The 15,418-nt window shown below is 42.2% G+C and overlaps 1 protein-coding gene across 7 annotated transcripts in view; it reads right to left on the reverse strand.

Moving 5' to 3' along the window:
* LOC129747359 (monocarboxylate transporter 13-like) overlaps positions 1–14,133 on the reverse strand; it is a 30,423-nt gene extending 16,290 nt beyond the window's left edge. Inside the window, exons 1-2 of one of the 7 annotated variants that reach the window (XM_055741523.1) lie at positions 13,936–14,133; positions 73–333 (exon numbers count right to left, since the gene is read on the reverse strand). In XM_055741523.1, the coding sequence (XP_055597498.1) occupies positions 73–150 (78 nt within the window). In that variant the 5' untranslated portion in view covers positions 151–333; positions 13,936–14,133. Of the gene's footprint in view, positions 1–72; positions 1,108–13,935 lie in introns of all 7 variants that reach the window. The other 6 variants (XM_055741522.1, XM_055741521.1, XM_055741520.1 and 3 more) reach the window with 6 other exon arrangements.
* Between the last annotated feature and the right edge of the window lie 1,285 nt (positions 14,134–15,418).

Genomic DNA, 15,418 nt, shown 5'->3' on the forward strand with positions numbered 1-15,418 from the left:
CGTGGAAAGGATTAACGATGAGTAAATTGAACTTTAGTCAGAGATTATCGTAGATAAAATTGAGGAACTTACATTGGCCATTCCATAGGCAAAAGCCACCATCCATCCCCAGCCTCCATCAGGTGGACGTAGTTGGGCGGGCTCGGCCATTCTGTCCAATTCTTGGCGGCTACAACCGTCTGGGTCAGTTATTCCACAGGAACATCCAGAGTCTAATCACACAAGTCACGTAGACAATCGCTTCAAAGCTCCCACTTGATTAGAAGTGAAATGCACTACATATAGTATTCTTGATACTCCATGAATCGATAGGAAACTCACTGGACCCTACAGCTGAATCGAAAGGTAAACACAGCCACTTGATTCACGATAAACTACACCACTTGTTCCCTCGAGTCAATGAATCGGAAGCGTCAATGATTTAATCCACAACTGTTTTTTGTTCTTTTTTCCACGTTATCAGCTGTTCTTTCGTGAAGGCCGGCCGCCCCGTGCAATTTGATAATGCCGAATAAAAATTGTCGCCACCCTTTTTGCTCACGAGTTCATCATCGAGAATCACTGCGCTGCACAGCTGCTATCGAGCGGCCGCTAAACTGCATTATCACGACGAAGAACTGATTACTGAAACCGTTTATGGCACTTGTTAAGCTGGGTTGCCGATGACGAAAAATGCTGACCGCGCTGAGCTATTTCAACAAAACGGTCCCTGATTGTCTCACAACAGCTGAATTTAGTGCTTCGTTTGCTTACTGCAGTTCACTGTTTTGCCTATAGGAATCGTACCCATTCAAAAAACGTCGAATGAATTGATACACTACAATCGAAGAGTTCACTCCCATTTAGGTTCGGAAAAAATTATGCTACTTCAGCGATAATTTTGGCGATTTTTTGCTCGTTAATTAAAATAATGTCACCCGGCGCGTCCGACCGCCAGCCACAGACTGAAGAATTGTCTCCTTGAAAATGTTTTCGAATTCAAATCTCTGCCTGCTGGACACCTGTTGATGAGCTTATCATTTCGTTAAACTAGGTAGGTATAGGTAGATACCTACAATGAAGAAGCATCGGGCCAGTTGCGCACTTTTCTACTAAGCTCTTCTTCTCCTGTAGTGAATATGTTTATTTTGCAGATAGCAGATACAGCATTTGTTTAGCTTTAAAAAATGTTTGATAGTTTTCCAAAATTTCCGTAAAATTTACCAATTGACTGTTAAACTGTTGAAGGACACTTTTTCAGAAAATAAGGCTGAAATAGCCAAGCAACCAAAAGTCTCGTTAAAAAGGTCAAACACAGCTTAATCAGCATAATCAATGTGCTGAATTTCGTTTTATTCAGCCCAAAATATTTGAAGTACTTTGAAGTTCCATTACAGATTTGAACGGCCTTCTGTTCAGCCCACAAGTAATCATTTAATCAGCAAAGCTCTTACTTTGGTCACCACCAGCCCATGTGGTGCTGCCGGTTTCTCGGCATCCATCTTTGTTTCTCCCATCACCTCAAGTCATCTTACTTAATTGCTGCATTTTAAAATTTGTTCGATACATACCGGTACGCACGCAAATTCTGCTACACATTTGTTTGATTCGCTTACTCAAGCAATCAACATCCTTATGAAAAAAATTAGTTCTGTTACCAAATTTGAACCGCGACTCTTCGAGATGAAATCCAAACACACGGCCACAACGCCACGCCAAACATCCGTTTTAAATAATATCAGTTTAAAAAAAATTGGAATTCCATGTTTGTAGTGTATTGGCTACAGCACGCAAACCAGCGAGAACGACCAAGGTGATGAACGAGGAAAATGGCATAAAGGGTGATACGGTCAACATTTGGTCAAGGGAAAACGCGTGTAAATCGGTGAAATCGTTTATTTAAAAATTCAAATTAAATTTCTTTTTCAAGTTTAATTAGTATAAAATTCAGGAAAAACATTCAGTTAGGCTTCCGCTTATCCATCGCTTTATGCCATCAGATTTTGTACAGCCACCTTGTCCACCTTCTTCGCCGCACAAAGCCAGTTTGCCTTGAACTGCTGCTCGTCCTTAGCAGTTTTTTTGGTCTTCTTTAGGTTCCGCTTGACAATAGCCCAGTATTTTCCAATTTACCGTAATGGCAAGATGCCAAATCCGGCCAAAACAGTACGAAACAACCGTTTTTCTTCAGGAAAGGCAGCAGACGTTTATTCAAACACTCTTTCACGTAAAATTCTTGGTTGACAGTCCCGGAAGCTATGAAAATGCTGCTTTTCAAGCCACAGGTACAGATGGCTTGCCAAACCAGATATTTCTTCGCGAACTTTGACAGTTTCATGTGCTTGAAAATATCTGCCACCTTTCCCCTTCCTTTTGCCGTATAAAACTCCTGTCCCGGAAGCTGCTTGTAGTCGGCTTTGGCGTAGGTTTCGTCGTCCATTACCACGCAGTCAAACTTCGTCAGCGTCGTCGTGTACAGCCTCCGGGATCGCGCTTTGGCCGTCGTATTTTGTTTATCATCGCGAATTGGAGTCACTACCTTCTTCTAAGTTGGTAGACCGACTCGTTTTTTGGCTCGATGCACGGTTGAAGACGATACACCCAGCTTATTTGCGGCATCTCGGAGAGAGAGGTTAGGGTTTCGCTTGAAACTACCGGCAACTCTCTTTGTCGTCTCAGCGGCTTCCGGTTTTCGATTTCCCCCGATCCAGACTTCCTGACTGTCGACAAACGTTCCCCAAACAGTTTAATTACATTTGTAACGGTTGATTTGGCAACTTTTAGCGATTTTGCCAGCTTTGCGTGCGAGTAGCTCGGATTTTCGCGATGCGCGAGTAAAATTTTGATACGATGCTCTTCTTTCTTGGGCGGCATTTTGACAACTGAAGAGTGAATTCCAAAATCAAAATAGGAGCAACATTTTACACACACACACACACACACACACACACACACACACACACACACACACACACACACACACACACACACACACACACACACACACACACACACACACACACACACACACACACACACACACACACACACACACACACACACACACACACACACACACACAGCTCTTCAAAATGAGGGGTGTTCAGGTTTTTTAAATGCTACATTGAAAGAAATACGTCAAGTTGATATTGACCAAATTTTGACCGTATCACCCTTGTCCTTGTAAACAAAAAAAAAAGTTTTTTGAGTACAACATACAGTAAGTAGATCGGCAGACAATGTTCACAGTCAAACAATTGAATCGAATAGTCATATAATTGAAAATTGTATTAAATCAAACGAAATTTGGAGTTGGATGAAGAACATATTTCAACAGCGGTTGAAAATAATTACGAATGATCTCGAAAATATGTTGACCAAGAAGACAAATTACTATAACAAAATGGAAAAAGCCAGCCTTTGGTTAGTAGCAAAAGTGATATCATACTAGATAAGACATCACAAAAGAGTCCCAGTTTGAATATGTTGCAAAAAGAAATTAGAGAAAACAGGTGGAACAACAAAAATGCATTTTCTTCAAATTTCTGAAATTGGCTAAATTTATGTTAGTTTATATTATTAGAGAAGAAAAATTCACAGAATGTAAAAATGAGGAAACAGTTTTGTAGAAAATAAGTGTTCTAATTATAAATTTAAAAATATATTATGGTATGAAAAATCAGGTTTATTTAGGTGTTCAAAATTCAATCGAACTGGACACAAACAGCAAATTTGTTCGTTTCCGGAATAGTGTGGCAAATTAAGGGTTGATTTTTCAGGTATTTGTAAAAATAGGCATCTTTAAGGTATCTGCTTTGCTAGCAAAAAAAATCTGGTGTAGTTAAGTCTTGATTAAGGTGGTACAATAATTAGAAAAATGTTGCTCTCGGTTCGAATACACGAATACCACAGTAGACTGAGTCGATTTGGGGTCATCATGGAATTTCTCAAACCCTGGGGTCTAAAAAGCTTCGTCTTGGTCTAAAACTCATCCATGATTTTTTGCAAAATTTTTAAGTAACGTTTACATGAGTAAATTTGAACTTTTAGGTTTGTATGGGAAAAATGAATATTTTGTACAGAGAAATCAACATCATTTTTGTTTCGTCTGTGGAACCCAGCCACCTGATGGTTTTTATGCCAAAGGAAATTCCTAAAGGAAATTTTTCGCTAAACAACTTTGTCGAAGACCGTAACATGGTATCTAATTAGACAAAAAAGTTATTAGCTGTTTAACAGGGGTATGTCTTTTCGCACTGATAAACAATAAATTCAATTGACATCACTGCTTGAGCCTCGCGAAGTGTTGCTTGGAAAGTAGTCACGCAATACCTCGCTAAGCACTCTGCAGGGATGTCAATTGAATTTATTGTTTATCAGTGCGAAAAGACATACCCCTGTTAAACAGCTAATAACTTTTTTGTCTAATTAGATACCATGTTACGGTCTTCGACAAAGTTGTTCAGCGAAAAATTTCCTTGAAGGAATTTATAAATTGGCACAAAAACCATCAGCTGGCTGGGTTCCACAGACGAAACAAAAATGATGTTGATTTTTCAGTACAAAATATTCATTTTTCCCACACAAACCTAAAAGTTCAAATTTACTCATGTAAACGTTACTTAAAAATTTTGCAAAAAATCATGGATGAGTTTTAGACCAAGACGGAGCTTTTTAGACCCCAGGGTTTGAGAAATTCAAAAATGACCCCAAATCGACTCAGTCTAATGCCACAGTCATGTCAACTTTTGGTTTCAAAAAGGCTTAGTTATGCCTCGTTTAGCATCCATTTTTTCAAAAGAATTTTGACAGCTCAACGATGCCAAGTGAGATACGACTGAGAGTTGCACGTGTCCAACGGCGCGAGGAGAAAGTCGGGTGTCGATACGACGTCCGCCGGTTGGAGAATCCAGAGGTGAAAAGGGCATACGTTGAACAGCTAGAATCCCGAGCCTCGGAGCTGCCGACAGACGGAACAGTCGAAGAACAGTGGTGTGGAATCAAGAATGCCTTTATCACGACGAGCCATGGTACTCTCGGTAAAGTTTGTGGAAGAAGGAGTGAATGGATGTCGGATGAAACTTGGAGGATGGTCGATGATCGGAGAAAGGCGAAAGTCGGAATTGAGCAGGCATGTACCGGGTCAGCCAAAGCAGCCGCCCGCTTACGATATGCGGAGCTGGAAAAGGCAGTTAAACGAGCTTGTAGACGAGACAAGAGAGCCTGGACAAACTCCCTAGCCGAAGAGGGAGAAAGAGCCGCCGCCAATGGAGATATCCGATTACTTTATGACATCTCTCGCCGCCTCAGTGGTGCAAGGACTAATGCAAGAATGCCGCTAAAAGACCGAGCAGGTCAGTTATTGACCGATCGAACAGATCAGCTCAAACGATGGACTGAGCACTTCGAACAACTCTTCCGAGTCACGAATAGCGATGGCCAACAGAATCTGCAGCTCGAAGCGCCAACAGTAAGTCGCATAAATGGCGTCAACTCGGAAGCGCCTTCGCTGGCTGAAATAGAAGCGGCAATCAAAAACATGAAATCCAACAAAGCACCTGGGATCGATTGTATCCCTGCTGAAATGCTGAAAGCCGACCCTGCCCTGTCAGCACAAATGTTGCACCGTCTTTTCGCTGACATCTGGGATACTGCAACATTCCCGGCCGACTGGATGCAGGGTATCCGCGTAAAGGTCCCGAAGAAAGGAGACCTGACAGAGTGCGGTAACTGGCGAGGCATAACGTTGATCTGTACAACCCTCAAAGTACTCTGCAAAGTGATTCTGAACAGGATCCAGGAGAAAATAGACGCTACACTCCGACGGCAACAAGCTGGATTCCGATCTCGACGATCATGTGTGGACCACATCACAACGCTACGAATCATACTGGAGCAAATCAACGAATTCCAGGACTCTCTTCTGCTGGTGTTCGTTGATTTCGAAAAAGCATTCGACCGACTGAACCACGAAAACATCTGGGCTGCTCTAAGGCGACGAGGGGTCCCAGAGAAACTAGTCCATCTCATCGAAGCACAGTATGAGGTATTTTCGTGCAAGGTCTTGCACGACGGTGTCTTGTCCGAACCAATCCCGGTAACTGCTGGAGTGAGACAAGGATGTTTTCTATCACCGCTACTTTTTCTAATCGTAATGGATGAGATTCTGATTGGATCGATTGACTGTGCACCGAACCGAGGATTGCCGTGGAATCCTTCAACAATGGAGCAACTGAACGACCTTGACCTGGCTGACGATATTGTTTTGCTCGCCCAAACACAACCAGATATGCAGAGCAAACTCGACGACCTCACCGAAAGTTCCAAGGCAGCAGGTCTCAAAGTCAATGTCGGAAAGACCAAGTCGATGGAGATCAACACAGGAAATCCCTCCAGTTTCATGGTAGCTGGGCAACAAGTTGAGAAAGTGGAGTGCTTCCAGTATCTCGGTAGCCAGATTACGCCTGATGGTGGTACCAGAAAAGACATCGAAACACGGATCAGAAAGGCCCGATTTGCGTTTGCGAGTCTCCGAAACATCTGGCGGTCACGCCAGATCTCTCTACGAACAAAAATCCGAATCTTCAAATCAAACGTCAAATCCGTATTGCTTTACGGGTGCGAAACTTGGTGCACATATGCGGTAACGACGCGAAAACTGCAAGTATTTGTAAACCGCTGCCTGAGGAATATCATCCGCGCTTGGTGGCCTGGCAACTGGATCTCGAATGAGGAACTACATCGCCGGTGTCATCAAAAGGCGCTAGAAATCGAGATTCGGGAACGTAAGTGGAGATGGATTGGGCACACGCTGCGAAGAGATGAAAACGAGATTTGCAGAGAGGCGCTAGATTGGAATCCAGAAGGTCATCGAAGAAGAGGCAGACCCAGAAATTCGTGGCGGCGAAGCCTAGCCGCTGAAATCCGAACTGTTGACGAGAATTTTGACTGGGACCAGGTGAAGACGCTGGCTCCGGATCGTCAACAGTGGAGGTCTTTTACCACGGCCCTATGCACCGGAGGATCGGCGCGGGATCATTAAGTAAGTAAGTAACGATGCCAAGTTTTGGCAGCTAATACGTTTTTAAACAGAGAACACACAACGGGCCCCGAACAAAAATGTGTTATAAACGTGTGTGAGAATGAAGTTTTAAAGTATGTGTTGGGATTGTACTATCAGTAAACAGTTTTCTAGAACAGAAAATGTGAACATAAATGTTATAATTGTAAATTATGGGTTGATATTCCGGTTGATGTTACCTGAGATCGATACATGAGGACTTGTAGCTCAGGGTTAGTAATCAGTAGAAATGAATATAGTTATTATTAATCATAAGTTAATAACTTTTTTAAATCATGATGTTTTTAAAATTCATTACACAAAAAATTTTGTTACCGTCATATATTGCGCTGGCCTCCTTTGAGATAAGCGATGAGTATTAATTTCTAAGCGTGGTGTACCGGTAGCGACATCTCATGGATGTTAGTACACTTACGAATTTGGTTTGAAACTTTGGTTGGTATTCTCACACACGATTTTAGCTCCAGCCCGAACTCTCTTCTCTGTGATTTTCATACGTTGACTTGACGAGGCATCATTAAGGTTTTTTTTTAAGCAGGGAAAAGCCCCCGGGAGTTGATCTTATTTTAAAAAATGGAAGATCATACTCCCCGAAGGCATAAAACCTCCTCACTATTTATTATTTTTTCGTTACTTCTTCTCATAATTTACAATATTTCGATTGCACATCATTTCTTTTCTTCACTATTACAATTTTCAAATTTTTTGCCTGGTGGTGGCAGCTTGGTGGTGGTTTGGTGGGGCGATTTGGTGGGGGCTGTGGTGGCGGGTGGTGGCTAGCGGAGAGAAAGTATACAGAAAATTTTTATTGTTGCGATTAGTGGCAGATATTTTCCAAGTAAGGAATTTGAAGTCCCCAGAGAGGTTGCTCTCTGTTAAGGGAACTAGTTCGAGCTGGTTCACAACTTAATAGTTTTATTGTTTATTGTTTATTGTTTAAAACATCAACGGATCAAATTTGATCCTAATGATTACTAACTAACATATTAAAATTAATATCAACATAAGACTACACAATACTTCATACACTTAAAATTTTTCTTCAGAATACGTTCCTTGAGACGTCGAAGTCGAAATGTTCGGAAAACCGATTAAAAGTTTTTAGAATGCCGATGAAAGCGCTGTTATTCCCGTAATTGTTCAGGCGAATCGGAACGTAGAGCTGCAGGTTCTGATTTCGTAATCCTCGTGGTCGTACGCTGAGAGGTATGGCCTCCAACAGTTCGGGGCAGTCGATTCTAGCTGTGAGAAGGTCCGCTACAACTAGAGCACGTGTAGCATTTCGGCGTGCTTGAAGCGTATCTAAGCCTATGAGACGGCAGCGGCTTTCATAGCTTGGTAAACGAAACGGATCCTGCCAGTTTAAGTGTCGTAGAGCGTACCGCAAGAAACGCCGCTGGATAGCCTCGATTCTTTCAGCTCCGTTCTGGTAGAAAGGGCACCAAACAGCTGAAGCGTACTCGAGAATAGAACGAACTATGCAACAATAAAGACTTTTCAGGCAGTAAACGTCTTTGAAATCTTTGGCCATACGAAACAAGAATCCAAGGCTTCGAGAAGTTTTGTCGACAACATAGTCCGTATGAATCTTGAACTCCAGCCTTCGGTCGAGAATAACGCCCAGATCGTTAATATGGTCCACCCGGATGATGGTTTGGTCTCCGAGGATGTACTCTGCATGAAGAAGATGCCCCTTACGGGTAAACGATATTACCGAGCATTTACTGCGGTTCAAGGGCAAGCAATTGATATCGCACCAGTGAGCAAAAGCGGTGAATTGCTGTTGGAGGAAGTTGATGTCGTCTTGGCCGTTTATAGTGTGAAAAAGTTTCAGGTCATCGGCATAAGCGAGCTTTGTGCCACCGAGGAGCAACGAACTGCCTAAAAAAGGATTCACCGGATAACTTTCGTCCCATTAAGTAACTCCGGAACCAATCCAGTAGGGAACCACTGAAGCCTAATCGTTCGAGCTTTGCGATTGCAATTTCGTGGTTCACCTTATCGAACGCAGCAGAGAGATCTGTGTAAATGGCGTCTGTTTGACTTTTCTTGGCAAAGCTGTCCTGCACGAACGATGTAAAGCTCAGTAGGTTTGTAGTCGTGGATCTTTTAGGCATGAACCCGTGCTGATCTTTTTTTTTTTTGTTTCGATTATAGTCGTTTTACCATCTTTATGGCATTCGCGACTTTATCAACGTTACAGTTGGCGGATCGTTACTGAAAAACTTATCCGGTACAACTGTGTTCGATGTTTACTCTTGGGCTCGAACTCGCGGACATCGAACTCGCGGAAAACCCGTGCTGATCGTTGGAGAAGTGATGCTTGCAAAATGAGAAATAGGGATCCAAAACAACTAGTTCAAACAATTTGGCGTTCGCGCATAGAGCGGAGATTCAACGATAGTTGCTCACGTCTCTCTTATCTCCCTTTTTGCGGATAGGAAACATGTGAGCTTCTTTCCACAATGAAGGAAAGATTCCGCCGTCCAGCGATGGTTGAAAGATATGCCTGATAGGTGTCAGCAAAGATGGCATAAAACGCTTCAAAAAGGTAGCTGGTATACCGTCCGGGCCCGAAGAAGATGAATTTTTTAGCTTAACTGTCGCTTTTAGGATGGCTGCATCGTCGACCAGAATACCATTCAAAGATGACCCTAGGGGTGATATATTCCCTACAGCTCTGGCCAGTTGCTCCAAGGAAATTCCCCCAGTTGTGAAAATACTAGAAAATTTCTCGGCAAAAAGCTCACAAATTTCTGGATCAGAATTCGCTGTGTCGCTGTCAAGGAACATGTAGGACGGAAGCCCTGGTTCTTCCCGTTGAATTTTTACGTGCTTCCAAAAAGATTTCGGACTGGTCTTGAAATTCCTTTGTAACCGATTTAGATAATTCAAGTAGCTACGCTTACTGACTTTTTTATGAGCAGAGTTTAGTTTGCGGTATTCTCCCTTAGTGTAAGGGGATATGTGCTTGTTGTAATTTCGGAGTGCACGTTTCTTGGCCGTCTTCAGTCGGCGCAGTTCTTCAGTGACCCAGGGAGCCCGTAGATCAGTAGCTACCCTACGTTTCGGAACATGGCGATCAATAACGTAGTTAAGAATGTTCGAAAAAGTCTCAGCAGCTGCATTTGGATCAGAAGGATTGAGCTCAACTTCCCATTCGATGGATTCAAGAACGAGAGATATAGTTTCGAAATCCACGTTCTTGAAATCTTGATAGAAGGATGCCGTTTTCTTCACCGGAGCATATCTCCTTGCAGCAGCGAAAGAGACCACTAAGGCTGGGTGATGTGGAACAGCTTTGACAAGGGGAGCGGGAGCTAAGTCAATCGTCGGAATCCAGAAACCTTCGTTAACGAAACAGAGGTCGAGCATACGTCCGTTTTCATTCTCGATATTATTTATCTGACGTAAAGTCGCTGTACTCAGGGCGTCTAAGTATACGCTAGAAGATGCCGAGAACGAAGAGTGCACAGGATCTGGAAACAGAAAGCCACTTCGAGAGGAGCACCATTTTAGACCGGGCATGTTGAAGTCGCCAATGATAAGTATGTCATCCTCAGGAGAGCAAAAGGAGCTGACTTTAGACAGGCAACGCGAAAAGGACCTGGTGGTCGCCAGAACGATCAGGAGGCACGTACACTACGCATAGATAGAGTTTCCGATTACCGAGATCAATGCGGGTCCAAAGAATATCCAGATCGTCCCAGGAAACGTCTTCGATAAGCACAGCCGGGAGTTTAGATCTAACAGCAAGTAACACCCCACCACCAGTAGATTTTTTGCTGTTGAGGGGGCTACGGTCGCAACGAAACACTGTATAATCTGAGCCAATAATCTGACTTGAGAGGGTACGGTCATTAAGCCATGTTTCGGTAAAGGCAATGATATCTTAGCAGCAGCACCAAGTAGCAAGCAGATAATCGATCAAGCAGGTATTGACGCCACCAGTGTTGTGGTAGAAAATGCTGATAGAGTAGTCCGATTCAGATGTAGTACCGGAACGAAGATCGCTGAAAAGGCAGATTTCATCACGCGGAGAAGAACAGTCGACGATATTATACTTGCCTGATAGCGCAAGCTGGAGAACCCCTTCGCCACAGACGAACTCAGGGCCGGGACAACTGTTGACGCTGGCAGGAAACAGCGCGACTGAGTCGAAGGGCTCTGGGGTCTCCGTGGTTCCTAATTCGTTGCGTCCCGGTGCTGGAGGCCCAGTAGAAAACGCCGGATTTCCGAAGTCAGGAGTGTTTAGCTGGATGCATCTGTTGGAAGGTGGAAACTGACTACGCGAAGAAGATGTTCTTGTCGTAACAGGGTACTTGCCTGTAGGTGTGATCTGGAGAACCCCATCCCCTCCAACGAACTCAGGGTTAGGACGACTGATGACGCATGACAGTTTTGCTTTACTTTAGTTCAGGAAGCTTGTAAAGTTGGTTTTCAGGTGGATTTTGACTTGACGCTTGAAACTAGCTTTGTTCGTTTCATGTTTCAAGAATGCTGGGAGATTATTGTACTTCATTCTGCTGTAGTATTCAGGCGATCTTTTCATTTTCTCCGTGTTGGCTCTCCTAGTTGCTAGATTTCCTCTTTAGCGTGTTGGAAATCTGTGGTTCAGATGCTGGATTTGTTGGTTGTGATGGAAAAGCGGATTTTACAGTTAATTGTGGACCTGAATCACACTTTGAAGTTCTCTTAAAGCGGCTATTGGTAGTATCGACTGCGAGGCTTCTTGGTATAGATCGTGGGAGGAGATAAGTCTTGGCCGTTTATAAACTGCTTTTAAGCATCGGTTCTGCATGGCTTGAAGAGGTCTGATGTAGCTTTTCCTAGCAGCTCCCCAAATCGAGACCATGTATTGTAACTTGGATTGCACAAATGCATGATACACACAGGTTAGTAGTTTAGAAGGAACGAATCTCGAAATCTTCCATATGATGCTGTGTATGGCACTTAGTTCATTTCTAAGGCAATCTATATGCGCGTTCCATCTAATCTGCTCGTCGAACTTTAGGCTTAGGTATTTGAAAGTTTTAACTTGTTCAATAATTGTGGTTCCAACTTTCAGCTGATTGTGGCTCGCAGAAGGTCGATTCGTAGATCTAAAGATGTCATATTTTGTCTTATCCAGGTTGAGCGAGAGGAGGATTGCATCAAAATATTCCTGAAGTTTTTCTAAATCAGTCGACATCTGGGAAATTATCGTTCCAACATCGGTGTGCTCGCAGGACAGTATCGTATAGTATCGTCAGCAAACAGTCTGGGTTTACCATGTAAATGTAACTTTTGCAGATCGTTTACATAGAGGATGAACAAAAGAGGCCCTTGGTTGCTGCCTTGAGGAACTCCAACAGACAAGTTACATAGATCACTAGTTGACTGGTTTATTTGGACGTTTTGTTTCCGTTTGGTTGAATAACTCCCAAAAAGGGAGTTCGCACTACCTCTGATTCCACAAGATTCTAGTTTCCGGAGAAGAATAGTCTGGTCGATCGTGTCAAAAGCCTTCTTCAAGTCTAAGAACAAAACTCCCATGAATTTTCTGCTATCAAGGATGGATTGCATCCACTAGCTCAGAGACAGCTGTCAGATTACTCGATCCTTCGCGAAAGCCTTATTGATAGGTGTACAGGATATTGTGGTGCTTCAGGAATTGCGAGACACGATCAGCTATTAGCTGCATTTGCAAACCTGTATTTGCATGATCAAGGTATCCGAATATGAAACGTGAGACCCAAATTTTGGCATTACACTAACTTTATTTGGGCAAAATTTTACCAAAATGAACTTTTATGGCATAATAGCAAAATTAGGTATAATTTTGTCTTAAAAGTTTCTTCAGGAGGATCCATTATTACTTTCAGATTACCTTTTACAGCTATTTTCTTCACTATAATTTCCTACAGGTTTGTTTTTTTTATGTCTGATCACTAAGCTTAGCTCTAAAACATGCCCAGATAGTGGACTCTTTTTTCGTGATAGTTTTGATAACAGGTTTTCTTGAAAAAAAAATCGCCAAGCATAAATATTTTGAATAACGCTGCACTTAATTCTCACGGAGAACAAAGCCCGCTGATTAGGGATAGCCTGTTGAACGATTGCTAATCTTAATGAGTCAGCTTCCGAGAAATAGTGCAGAGACCAACTGCTGAGACACGCTCCCGGTAACTGTAAATTGTGATGGTTAATTTCAAATCAAAACTACCAGCAAATTGATAACACCCCGCCACCGGACAGATGTTGATAAGGAAATTCACTCCTCTACAGCTTGTCAGTTTGATTTGCTAACAGATTTAGATGGCCAGTTGTTGGCAAACAACTGTTAGAGAATCCTCCATCATTTACTGTTGTTAAATTTAATGGCCTTGAAACTTTCCCTGCAAAGAGCAGTCCGTTATTTTAAAGAAATCACCTTGAACTTGTTATTAGATATTCTGAGTAGCTTTATCAATCAGATTGATTTAAAAAAAATAGACGAACAGAACATTACAAGAAAATTACGAATCTGTTGAAAAGAGCGAAGGACATTTGAAATAGAAGCTTGACAACGTTTATTCCACACCAATCAACTGTATCGAAGAAGTAGTAACTCTGAGATACCATATTTAAAAAATTATAAAGGAAAATATCTTCTTCTTGGATGCATGAACCTTTTTTTAGCCTCAATAACACTCGTGAATTTTCGATCATTTCAATATTTATTATTTAATCACTGGTAACCCTACGTCATATCCATGTTTTAGCAACAATCAGCAATATTTATATTCACTTCATTTGAAATAATAGATAAGTGACGCCGCTTCTATCGAAATCTTCCAATATGTAGGTACCAATCACTGATTTTTGGTTATCAACAACAAAATCTTGACACACACCGAAAAATGCAGGAGACGCTGCTAGGCAAATATTGCCCTCCCCTTGCTATTTTTAGCACTTTTTGGGGAGCGTAAATTGCACTCGACTCAACACCGTCAGCGGTCCACCCAACCGCATTACAAAGTTGCAACAAGCTGGTAACTATTCCCCGATTTCCTGTAACACTTTTGATTCATAATGAATAATGAGGCTAGAAAACATTTCGAAACAACCCCATCACAAGCCGAAAGGCCCCGGAAACGAGCGCGCACATCTACTATTTTCACCGATTATTTGCTTTGCTCACGACAATCTAAACATATTTCCTTCCTTTCTGTCCGCTTCGCGCCGTTCGTCTTCACTGACTAAAAGACTGACTGAAAGAGAATTAAGGGTGGCGTGGCGAATCGTGCGCACATTTTTGACAGCTGTTTTATTTGGGAAGTATCGCTCTTTTCGGGTCTTCTGCCTTGAGCGGAGTGTTGTGCAACTAAAGGGTGCCTTTGAAATTGTTGCGCTACACATGTTGTGTAGCACATAATTTGTATACAATGTTGTGTAGTGTGCACTATGTAAGTTGTTGGATGCAGAAACTTGTGTGCAAGTACGACTTTTTTTATTTTCTTTTATTTAGGAGAGCTAGTGGTAGATTGGACCTATCCAGATAAAATGGCTGTGCTGTAAAGTGTGTTTAGGCTAGCAGGAGAACCAAAGGCCCTTCACTCTTACGGGTGATTCCATAAGAATTGGAATGAAGTCTTATTCAAGTTTTATTGGTATCTCACTTGTACTTACGAGTAGCTGTATACCTGGTTAAACGATCCGTTTTTTTTTATTGGAATTTAACACTTTGATGTCATTCCTCTCTAACTCCTGACGATTTCAATTTATTATCTGTAACATTGACAACTGGCGACCAAATAAAAAAAAAGGTCACCTCCTTCAAAAATTGGCAATCCAGACTATTCCAGCCATTTCCAGACATTTTTTCAAAATCTTCCAGACTATTTCCAAAAACAATTGACAACCCTGGTTATGGTCCAAATTAGGCTCAGAATCCCCAAAAAGTGCTTCTAGAGGCCAGCAAACGCATTTTCAGTTGTGATTCCAAATTAAGCTCAGAATGCCAAAATGCATTTTAAAGTTGTGATCCCAAATTAAGCCCAGAATCTCGAAAAAACGCTTCTAAAGGCCAGAAATCGCATTTTAAAGTTGTGATCCCAAATTAAGCTCAGAATCTCGAAAAAACGCTTCTAAAGGCCAGAAATCGCATTTTAAAGTTGTGATCCCAAATTAAGCTCAGAATCGCCGAAAAACGCTTCTAAAGGCCAGAAAACGCATTTTTAAGTTGTGATCCCAAATTAAGCTCAGAATCCCCAAAAAGTGCTTCTAAAGGCCAGAAAACGTATTTTAAAGTTGTGATCCCAAATTAAACTCATAATCCCCAAAAAGTGCTTCTAAAGGCCAGAAAACGCATTTTAAAGTTGTATCCCAAATTAAGCT

The sequence above is a fragment of the Uranotaenia lowii genome, chromosome 2 (assembly GCF_029784155.1).
Source record: "Uranotaenia lowii strain MFRU-FL chromosome 2, ASM2978415v1, whole genome shotgun sequence".
NCBI classification, from domain to species: domain Eukaryota; kingdom Metazoa; phylum Arthropoda; class Insecta; order Diptera; family Culicidae; genus Uranotaenia; species Uranotaenia lowii.